This window comes from Micropterus dolomieu, linkage group LG16 (assembly GCF_021292245.1).
Source record: "Micropterus dolomieu isolate WLL.071019.BEF.003 ecotype Adirondacks linkage group LG16, ASM2129224v1, whole genome shotgun sequence".
Lineage (NCBI taxonomy): Eukaryota > Metazoa > Chordata > Actinopteri > Centrarchiformes > Centrarchidae > Micropterus > Micropterus dolomieu.
This window is the reverse complement of record NC_060165.1, coordinates 17,198,977-17,210,320: the sequence shown is the minus strand read 5'-3', so window position 1 is coordinate 17,210,320 and position 11,344 is coordinate 17,198,977. Positions and strand designations below refer to the sequence as shown.

Genomic DNA, 11,344 nt, shown 5'->3' with positions numbered 1-11,344 from the left:
ATTAACTGATCACTAGTAATAATTGTATAATTATTAAAAGCTACCTAGAGGTCCGGAGACTCTAGGATTGTAACAACTCCGGTGGTGCCCTGAAACAAGGAATATCTTTTTGATTTTATGAATATTAAAATTCATAATTGGGTATTAATTCTTATAAATTTATTAAAATTCATAACTAATTTAGCCATGCTACATAATACAGTAACAAAAGATGCGAGTGCAAAGATTTTGCAAGCGCAATTTACGCATACCCTGGGGGCTAAGCCCCCCCTGTCTTTCAATCCTAGTCACATCCCTGGTACATTGTTTGACTGCAAGACTCACTAACAAACAAGCTACTGTGCCTATACGTTGCCTATCTTATTTGAAAGTGGTTGTTGAGACATTTCACTGGGGAGAGGTGACTGTAAGATTTAAGTCCTAAATCATTATGATTTTTCCTCTGGGGATCATTTATATCTGTGCAAAATTTCTTTGCAATCCATCAATAGACATTTCAGTCTGACCTACAGACCATCAGCCTCAGTTGCACATGTCTAATAAGGGTTATTTCCTCAGACTGGACAAAGCGCCTCCAGAGCACCAGCAGACCTTATACAACTGTTTTCACGTGTTGAGTAGTACTAATTAGAGGAGTGCCTCTTTAATAACTATAAAGTTATTTCCATTTCCAGTAAACAGGAAACTAAATAATTATGAGATAATACAATTAATTATACTTGGAGAACTTTTTCCGCCCAAACTGTGACGTAGTTACAGTTAAATCAGAGCTAGGGGCACATTGTCTCCACTTTGGTTAACTTGTATGGATTCAAAAAGAAACCACCTTATTCTGTGACTGAATATGAAAATATGTTACATTAACAATTATGCAGTGGTGGAAAGTACATTTACTTAAGTACAATACTTAAATACTTAATTAATTTTGAAGAACAATTTTAAATGAACTTTTAACTACACTACTACAGTATGTATACAGGCTTTAAAAATGTATCGGACCATTCTTCTATATAATATAATATTTTTACTTTTGATACTTCACTTTACATTTTGCTGATAAAACAAGTCAGATTTTGAAGGAAGTACTTTTACATACTAATACAATACCTGTGTACAGAAATTATGATACGAGCTCCAAGAAAGTCTGGATGATCTGCAATAAATTTCTTTGTAACTTCTTGAAATGTTTTCAGAGTCCAGACCTTATCGTGAATGGTTCCATCAAGCTCATACGTCTGAAACACATAAAAAGGATTTGTTAAATTTGAAAATATAACATTTGTCATACACACAGTCTAGATAAGCAGAAATATCAGATCTACAAGTACTACTGATACTGCTACTCTGGCTGTACGGGAGAAACTGGAGCTGGGGATCAGGTGTAAACAGACAAGAAAACACAAACCCTCGAGAGACCGCTCCTAAGTTCCAGATACATTATGTTGTCATGCTGAAGCTCCCCTAGGCCCTTGTAGAAGTAATCCCTCAGAACAGGGGCATGCGTGATTAGCCCTGCAGCTGCAATGAAGGCTTTCTCAAACTTCTCCCACACAACATCTTGGCTTGGGTACTCAGCATCTGGATCCTCAGTGAACAGTGTGAGGTGCTGCATTAAACTGAAAAACAACCAAAAACAGATGTTCTGAGTCAAGTTTTCCCATTATATCTTGACTTGAAATGTGTAAGGGAAGGTGATATCTTACACCACCTGTTATCAAAGCCCGTAGGGTCTCCTATTTTGGCTCTCAAGGTGTCAAGCAGCTGCCAGTAGAAGCAGTCCCATCGTGGGAAGGGCTGGCGGGCGGAGAACAAGAAACGGACCGAGTTGTCCCATGTGAAGCAGATATAGCAGTGTGGCCTGTACGTGACATTTTTCACCAGCCATTCAACACTGACCAGAGAGGAGCTGTGGATGTGGAGGGCTGCACCTGTCAACAAAATAGCAGGATATAACTTCAAACTTAGACTCATACACGGAACGTAGACAGTGACATAAAATGAAGATCCTGGTACTATTGGGTGCTGTGACCATGGACAGGTTATAGGACAATGGGCACAGACACATAAAAGTCCCCCCACCCCTCCTACATGGGAGCAAGATGAGATAGCGTCATTGTTTGTAGTTAGTTTGTGTCATATTGTTGTAAATTTGTGTCTTTTTGTAGTCAACTTGCGTCTCATTGTAGTCAATTATTTGTCTTTGTGGTCATTTTGCATGTCTGTATCATTTTGTGTCTTTTCTTAGTCATTTAGCATCTCTTTAAGCGGACGTTTGCATGTCAACAGGATCTCTCAGGTGCTCATATTGGTTCAAAAACAGTATGTAATTCGGGAGACGAAGAGAGACTCTGACTCCTGTCCAAAGCGTCCTGCCACAACAAATTTTATACAAAATGCTACAGCACACAATACAAAATATTACAGGAAATTACAAGAGTTTTTTCCTCCGTTGTCAAACTGATTTAAAGTTTACTATTTATAATATTACTAATTTACTGTTACTGTATTTTAATGAAATGTTACTGTAGCCTCAGTATGATGTGCAGCTATAATATTAAGTAAAACGATAAAAGCCCTGTAGGTCCTGTTCATCCATGCTTGTTACATCACCTTTAGGCATCTTCTGCAGCACTTTGAAGATTGAACTCTTCTGGATGAGAGGCTTTGCTTTGAAGAAGTGGATAGCTGGGGGGAACTGTGCAGCAGACATCTCTTGCTTCTTTAATCGATGGAGGTAAGCATCCAACTTCTGCTCGGCTGCTGTCAATGTCACTTGGCCTCCTGTCTGTCTGGACGCCTCCTGACGCATGAGCAGGTTCCTCTGAGAAGGGTCAGGCATCCCATCAGTCGCTCTTACAAACCACAGAAGGGGCACATAAGTGACCGCAGCCTGCCAGATTGAGATCACCATGTCCTTATGTGCCACAGGAGGGTGCTAGAGCATGATCGCACAAGAGCAGGATTTCTGTACTTGCTGCTGTAAAGAAATACTCTGTGTGAGACATGAACTGATGACACAAAAGTCCTTCTGGCTTGGAGAAGTCGGTGTTGTTTTTAAAGTAAAGTGGACAAATACATTTAACTTTTAGAGTAATCAACACGATAATAATCTCAGATAGTATGCACAGCTTGCATTACGGTGCAGACAGAGCCCATTTAGTAGCCTGATCATGGCTGCTTTGCTTTTCGAGTCAAAATTAGCCAAGACAAAAGAGGAGGAAAGTGACAACTCTCAGATCACTCTTTGACGCTAAATAAGGAAAAATCTTACAGGCAAATCTAGCTACATTAAAACATAAAATACTCACCAGTAAGAACAAGATTTTGGTGTCCTGTGTCTCGCCTCAGCCAACTCACAAAAGGCTCAGCTTGTTTTGCCACAAGAAACTCCGGTATCAGTCGAGCATGTCAGCAAAATACTCGGAGCAACTGGATAATTGGGGCATTTTTGTCTGACAAATACCATGTGATAAACTAATGAACAAAGCATGAATGGCCAGCGTAGCAAAATAAGTACAGCGCACAGCAGTGAGGACATTGTATGAGCCAAAAAGTGCAGAGAAGTGATACTACTGATTTATATTTTATTATGTTTTACATTTCCACAATATAACATTTTCAGAGACACAACCAAAACAAGAAAATAACAAACAATAAAACAACAACCACACATACGTATAATTTAATCTGGAAACCTCATATACATACAGTGCACCCTCTGGAATGATAACTCCCACTCGTTTAAATCATGACAGAATAACGTACAGTCGATGTAATGTCAAAAAAATAACTCTGTAAGGTCATGTACAGTTTTCAGTTTTGTTTCTAGGATGCAGGGTTTTTTTCTCTGTGATTGGTTGGAGCAGACACCCATTAGCAACACAATGCCCCATGCAACTTATAACATGTTGCAGAGGTTAATGAAACTGGGAAAACTGTGACACAGATGCTTGTCCTGAAAATTGATCCAATTAGAGGACAATTGGTCAACCATCCAGTCTGGATCCCGTCGTCCCTGACTAATAAGTGTAAACTGAGACCCTCAAAAGGGGAAGCAGCAGAGTAAACCAGTCACTACAGCTGCGCAGTACCCTTGACGCACATCTGTCATGTTGAGTTGCAGCGTCTATCATGTCTCTTAATGCACAGAAAAATACAGCAATACATTACACAAATTGGTTTCACAGAGGAATGACTTGTCTTTCATATGACAAAATAAAAAATAAAAGTAGAGTTTTTCTCTAATACAGTGGAACTACTCAGTCCATGAACTTGCGATTTGGGTTGGCACCAAAGAGAGCCACTCGAATTTCCGGCATCATCTGCAAACACAGAAACAGATGGTTTATAAGTAGGACAGCAAATCACGATTAACCTGCAGATTATTTTATCAATTCATCTTTTGGTCTATAAAGTGTTAGGAAATAGTAAAAAAAAAAAAGCCCCACTCAATTTCCAAAAACCTGCGGTGACATATTAAAAATGTATGAACAAAAGTCCAAAACCCTAAGTTCTAGAAGTTTTAGTTTATTGTATTTATTTGAGCTTTACTACTACTATTACTTAAGTAGGAAAGCCTCACTGAGATTAATTTAAATGCCCCACCCAAAACAATCAAGTCAAACAAAAAATAGACAACACAAAGTATGTCACAAGATCAGAACACTAAATGTATAAAAAAGTGAATGTACGATTATAAAAATCGATCTAAAAACTATGCCATATTTTGGAGACTAGAGTTGTGTAAATTGGGATGGGTACATTCTTATTTGTTCACTTTTGTTGATTTATTTATTGTCCCATTTTGTTTATGTGTTTGCTCACTGTAAAAGAAACTGCCAATATAAGAGATATCATTCTTTAAATTTGCTGTATTCTGTAGATAAGTGTCAATAAAATAACAATCTTGTAACTAAGTAAAGTTCATTTATGGAACACCTTTCAAGATCAGACAGCTTCATTAAAAAGGACAAAAGCCAAATTGACACAAAATTGAAAAATATAATAAATACAAAATCACTTGCAGCTCCTCACATTGAAACAAAGTTTCACGTAAGATGAAAGCCACACTAATCTTATTTCTGTCAAATTTAGACTGCATGACTGCACTGCTCGTTAAAAGGAGGAATTCTTCTTTGCTATTCTTTTTTCTTTGACATTGAAAGAGAGCATGAACACAACAGACAAAATAATCAAATGTCAAGACCTCTTAAAACATGAGATGAGAAAAAGGAGAGGGGGATTAAAATAGATAAACATAACAACATACATGCACAATGGAAGGCTAAAAATCACACTGGTAGGAGTGTTTATGATGCATATTTAAACATTTTCTGGAATCAAGGATGAAAAGGGTCGTCTCTATTTCCTACCTGCTGAGCCATGAGATCCAGTCTGCTCTCCAGGGTGTTGGCCACCTTAATCTTCCCATTGCCGTTATAGATCTCAACACCTCCAGAACTGACGGAAGACAGGCACAAATCAAAATGACAAAATACCCATCTTCAGGAGTAAATTTAACACGGCAAAGTTTCATTTATGTTAAAAATGTGATGCTGCTTACACATCTGGGGGGATGAAGTTGTCCTGGTCAATGCGGACCTCAATGCTGCTCTTCACTGCTGCTTTATAAATAGCAATAGACCTCTGGATGGATGCCTGAAAGACGAGAGTCACAATACAATTTGAATTTAGATTTAAAGGTGTTACCTAACTCGCTCAGCAGAATCCTCCTCTCTGTCTTCTGAGACTACCTACTCACCTAACATGCTCTCTCACACACAATAAATAAGAATCCATTTCCTATTCTCTCCTATTTCTTGTCACATGCATACATGAATTTGAAACTGAGCTTCTAAACACATCAACTTGATGATCTCTCCTTGATCTACAGTGTCTTGGGTTGTACCTCATTTGTACGTCGCTTTGGACAAAAGTATCTGCTGAATGGATAACTACAAAAAGTATTATTTGGGGGGGCTTTTTGTGCCTTTATTTCAGATAGGACAGTTGAGAGACAGGAAATGTGGGAGAGCAAGAGATGACCACATGCAGCAAAGGGCCGTGGATCGGACTCGAACCCAGAAAGGACTCAGTCTTTGTACATGGGGCGAGCACTCTAGCGAAGCTAACCGGCGCCCTAACAAATATAAATCTGAACATGCACTTGCTAATTTACTCACCTGTACCATCTGCACATCCTGTTTACGGCAGCGAATAGTCACTTTCGGCTCCAGAAGCTGATACAATCCCTGAAATGGAAGATTATGAAAAGGTTATTAAACCTTAGTTTTTAATAACTTCCTCATAAACATAGTTGCCAGTGTATTAGGTACACCGAGCTAAAACGAATGCAGTCCTTAAATAAATCCTACCTTCATGACGGCTGTAGTGTTCAATTTTTGTTTAAACTGTTTCAGAGAGGTGTTGATTTGATGGAGGCTGTAGTTTGTGGTGCAGCTGAACCGTAATCAGTTATACTGACAGGTGTTTCTATTATTTATAAGCCTCATTGCTATAAATAGGTGAACATAATATTAGAAATACCTCTCTGTACAATGCAATACAATCAGAATCAAAGTAGGTTTTCAACTACAACGAATATGCTTTGGTGTTTTTGTCCATAACAATAAACATAATAAGATAAAACTGAAGAGAAAAAGGAAGTACTGCGAGTCAAGAAGCATATATGGAAAATTTACAATAAATATGAAAAATTGTGAAAAAAATATGTACAATATAAAAATTAAAGCGCTGTACAGTTTTGTGCAGGAATGTGACCACCCACCAACTACTGACCAGGGAATGTGCATAATACGTGATAGTAATGTTGTATTAGACTGCATTAGTTTTAGCCAGGTGTACCTAATAAACATAGAGATAAGTGTATAGTAGCTGAAAGTATAAACTAACCTGTAAGATCAATCCGTCCATCAGAGCTGAATACCTGGCTGGGTCTTTTGCGACGTTAACGAGCCGTTGGCGGGCCTCATTCAGCATTTCCTGAGGGCACAATACACATGGGGTTTCATTTACTTTACACAGAAGACAGTGTTCACAAAATCCATCTCTCTTGTATAATTAAAATTAGCCACTGTGATCACAAAATGATGTATGGCTGCTTACGGAGATCATATCATCCCGGGCCTTCAGCACCTTCAGTCGAGCCTGGTTCATCAGGTTTGACATTTGACTGTAGACAAATAACACAGACATTGGGTCTGATGAGATTTCTAAGTGAGACTACCGATTTGTTCTTTGAGACTATTTGAGGCAGCTTACAAAAGAGTCATTGTAGGACGAAGAGACTAAATGAAATTACGGAAATTCTGTCACACATACAGATATATCTTTGTTCTTAAAAAGGCCAGATTAAGGATGGAAGGACTTAACGTGTCCTGTGATTTCCTGCCATGACTCACATTTTCTTCTGCTGCTCAATCTGTTTCTCTTTCTTCTCGTAGTACTCCATTATCTTCAGCCTCTGAGTCTGGACCAGACGGCCCTTCTCGATGTTGAACTCTTCTTCTGCCTGCAGGAGGAGACACAGTTCACTCAACAAGAAGTTCTCCATCATAACATTGTTTTTGTGATCATCAATCAGTGCATCTTAGCACTTATTTTGGTCACTATATTTAAAGGAAGGGCTGGGCAATAAAACAATAATGAGAATTATCGAGATATAATTTTCAATCAATAACAAAGTAATAAATGTTCAATAAATGTTTAATGTAATTCATATGGATCAAAACAAATTAGCACTTAATTATTACTAGGATTACTAAGATATTTATTTTGTTGGGGAAAAGGGACTGAAAAAGATTTAACTTTATTTTACCCATGCATATTTGTTGAAAAATTATTTTATCATAATTGTTTTGAATGTTCTACCTCAGATTGGTGAAACGATCCACTGTTTGGCAAGTGATCATCATGTTCTGACCATAAAGAATAGTTTAAAACCACATGTAACCATCTAGTTTCTTTAACTTTCACTCTGGAGCAAAAATCACCCTTTTAAACTTGAAAGAAATAATGATTTGACATTTTTCCTTATAATTATCGATATCAACTGATATGAAATGTTTTATAGTGATAACATTTTCCTAATAGTCCTAATTTAAGGTCACTTTAAAAGGCTTCATTTGCGACATTAAAGACATGTTTTCCACAAAATCTGATGGTAGAATGGATTTAAAATCAGTGTCATGTGTAATTTAAAAGATTAAATTGATTGGTTTGATTGACATGCTGCGATAATTGTCAAAATCTGAAGGGCCTACTTACTACTAACTAGGGTTTCAACCAATTTCATTATCAGTTAGTCTGTGGAATATGTTTGCCTTTAATCGATATATATAATATTGTTTTAGAGTTATATTTTATAAAAATTTAACTTTGGCTCTGTGTTCAAACATCTAAAAAGATCACGTTTGTAACAACAACAACAACAACAGAAAATTAAAATCGACCAATTATAAAATCAAATTAGATTGTTATTATTATAATATTTATAAAATAAACAAATTATACTGATTATATAAACCTGCATGTACTTTTATGTATTTTAGATCGTACATACATGGCTATATGCAATTTACCACGAAACATCTTGAGATAAGAGCAACTTATGATCCTTACCGTTAACTTTGTCTACATTTCTGGCATTGTGTATATTTTGAATTTTTGAATCACTTTATTGATACTTAGACCTTTATTGATAGTTTATAATGGCGATCTTTCATTCTTTGTACTGCTCAACAATTTCTGTCAGGATAAAAAAAAGTTATAACTCTATCTTATCTTATCCCATCGTATATTCTTGTGCACATGTCCATCTTGAAAGAGGAATATTGATATCAATGACACCAACTGTTTAAACAAAGGATTAAATGAATCCAGACACTTTTAATACACTGCCTGGTCTAATGGGGGCACTGTAATAAACTTCAAACAAAAGGTCATAAATTGCGAGAACACAGGCCTTATATTGAAAATCAAATCAAATCTGGAGCAGAGATACATGTTGATGCTGACTCTTCTGGTAACTGCCTTACATGTTGAACAAGTCTGCACTTGTTCCCTCCCACCCCATACATTTAAGACTAATCAAGGTGCTGAGGTTTCCTATTTCTCTATCCTCTCATTTCCTTTCATCTCTGTAGTGATGGGTCACCAATAGAAAGGCACAAAATGTCCAACCAACCAAAAACAGAAACCAAAACACATTAATCATCCATTCTAGTCCTAGTCTACAGCACTGTGTTATTTCACCTTTGCATCGATTTCTTCTGCTTTCTCATTGGCCTCCTGTTCGATGAAGGCCATCATGTGCTTGATCTGCAGACAGGAAAAAATAAACAATAATTAAAAACAACACTGGGTTTCCTCACATCAGATTCAGATTTCATTTTTAGGGTTTTATATTAACAGGACGTCATCATGAAACATTATTCCTTCATAAGTACGAACTCTCTCATAATGAAACCCAGAAATCCTTCCTCACCCAGCCGTGAGCTGACTTCGTCACTATGGTGAGGAATGTTTCTGTCCATTTTGTTTATTAACGCTTGACCCACACTTATAACATATGTACCAGTTGACTTCTGCAGATTTACATGAACCCTTTTGGAGGTTATTCACCATGGTTGCTTGCTAAGAGTTCCCAATGAAGTGTCCAGACAGTGGCTCACTCATTCCCAGTTCCTCATCAGGGCCCTGCATGTGTCCATCATGTGATCATTTGGAAATATGACCCTCCACATCTCAGCCATAAGTTCCATACAACGCTAGCTTCAAAATGGCTGATTATTTCTATATAACCAGCAATCTTATGTACAAAACCAACATTCAAAAACACCACAAATGTTGTATTCAAGCTTATGTTTGTGTTTATTTCGATGCTAACCTATTGCTGCTCTCTCAATGTCATTGTTAATCGACACACACGCACACACTTCCGGCTAATATTACAGCTATTAGAAACATTTCTCGTTGTTGTAATAAGACAATTAGTACCTTAAAAAGTGCTTCTACAGTATCTGCAGAGAAACAGATGAGTGGTGTCATTTTTGAAGGTTAAAACGGTTCATTACCTGCTTCTGTACATCGGCATCGCTGAGCGCCATGGTTGCAGCTGTCAAAGATCCGCTCGGCCTGCGATGAAAAATAACAAAACAAACAGACAAATTAAAAATATTTTATGATTAAAGAGCTCGTCACCAACAACAAGGAGGTTTTATTTCTGCAATGTGTGCGTTAAATCAATGATTATTTACCCGAAAACCACAAACGAAGATGTATGAATTAATCGCCGCAGTCGTGACTCGTAAAGATGTCTACGGAGGATCAGCTGATGTGCGACGTCACATGATGTTTACTTCCGGCCGAGCAGCGAATCAGGTGCGAGAACGGGAGACTGGTTCATTCTAATGTAGGAAGGAGGAATTTCCATCTCATACTACACATTAATAATATATGTAGTAAAATACAATATATGTATTTGTATAGATTTTGGGTAGAATAAATCTTTTAGCTTAAAAATGTGGCGTGTTTGATTGTCTCATTGTTTTTTTTTTATAATCTTATTGTTTTTGTCTGCATTTGCTTTGGTTTTATTGGTTGTAATATTTTCCTTTCTCTGTAGATCACTTTGCAACTTTAAATTACTTTAAAAACTACTATACAAATAAAATTTAATTTCCTTATTCATATATTCATTGTTAAATTATTATTATTTGTTCATCAATTGTTTGAGGTAATGCAAAGCAAAATTGTAGATCAATCAATCAACATTTATTTCTATAGCGCTTTACGACAACCGTCAGGTATCCAAAGTGCTTCACATCATAGAATATAATAAAACAGCATATCATACAATAGATACATATAACAAAAAAAGAAAAGAAAAGTTAAAAAGAAACAAGAAAAAGGAAATTGTCACACCACTACTGCGTATTAAAAGCCATTCTAAACAGGTGGGTTTTAAGTTTAGACCTAAAAATCGTTTCATCTGCAATTGTGCGAATATCAGGGGGTAGCTTGGGGTAGCTAGTAGATGACCAAGCACAAAAGGAACTCCACTCTGGTGACTCTGGTGAATTAGCCAGCAAAAATAAAAAAAGACAAGATAAAATAAAAATAATAATTAGAAATGAATATATAAAAAGTAAAATAAAATGAAGCAATAAAGACAAATGATAACATACAAAAACAAAAAAGTAAATAAATAATGAGTCAGTGTAAATCCACACATACCGAAGAACCCATAGACTCAGAAGAGCATCCACAGTAACAAACTATCACAACGATGACAGAGACAACAAACAATATGTGCTTGTTACCA

At 36.8% G+C, this 11,344-nt stretch overlaps 2 protein-coding genes across 2 annotated transcripts in view; both read right to left on the bottom strand.

Moving 5' to 3' along the window:
• ada2b (adenosine deaminase 2b) overlaps positions 1 to 3,335 on the bottom strand; it is a 9,460-nt gene extending 6,125 nt beyond the window's left edge. Inside the window, exons 1-5 of the mRNA XM_046072253.1 lie at positions 3,309 to 3,335; positions 2,611 to 2,977; positions 1,709 to 1,928; positions 1,406 to 1,616; positions 1,108 to 1,235 (exon numbers count right to left, since the gene is read on the bottom strand). Of these exons, the coding sequence (XP_045928209.1) occupies positions 1,108 to 1,235; positions 1,406 to 1,616; positions 1,709 to 1,928; positions 2,611 to 2,911 (860 nt within the window). The 5' untranslated portion in view covers positions 2,912 to 2,977; positions 3,309 to 3,335. The remainder of the gene's footprint in view (positions 1 to 1,107; positions 1,236 to 1,405; positions 1,617 to 1,708; positions 1,929 to 2,610; positions 2,978 to 3,308) is intronic.
• Positions 3,336 to 3,567: 232 nt separating this feature from the next.
• atp6v1e1b (ATPase H+ transporting V1 subunit E1b) lies at positions 3,568 to 10,368 on the bottom strand. The gene is made up of 10 exons (XM_046072066.1): positions 10,278 to 10,368; positions 10,095 to 10,155; positions 9,274 to 9,339; positions 7,422 to 7,531; positions 7,126 to 7,192; positions 6,913 to 7,002; positions 6,183 to 6,251; positions 5,564 to 5,658; positions 5,373 to 5,460; positions 3,568 to 4,322 (listed from the first exon to the last, which is right to left on the bottom strand). The coding sequence occupies exons 2-10, from the start codon at positions 10,125 to 10,127 to the stop codon at positions 4,260 to 4,262; spliced, it is 681 nt and encodes a 226-aa protein (XP_045928022.1). The 5' UTR covers positions 10,128 to 10,155; positions 10,278 to 10,368; the 3' UTR covers positions 3,568 to 4,259.
• Positions 10,369 to 11,344: the final 976 nt, after the last annotated feature.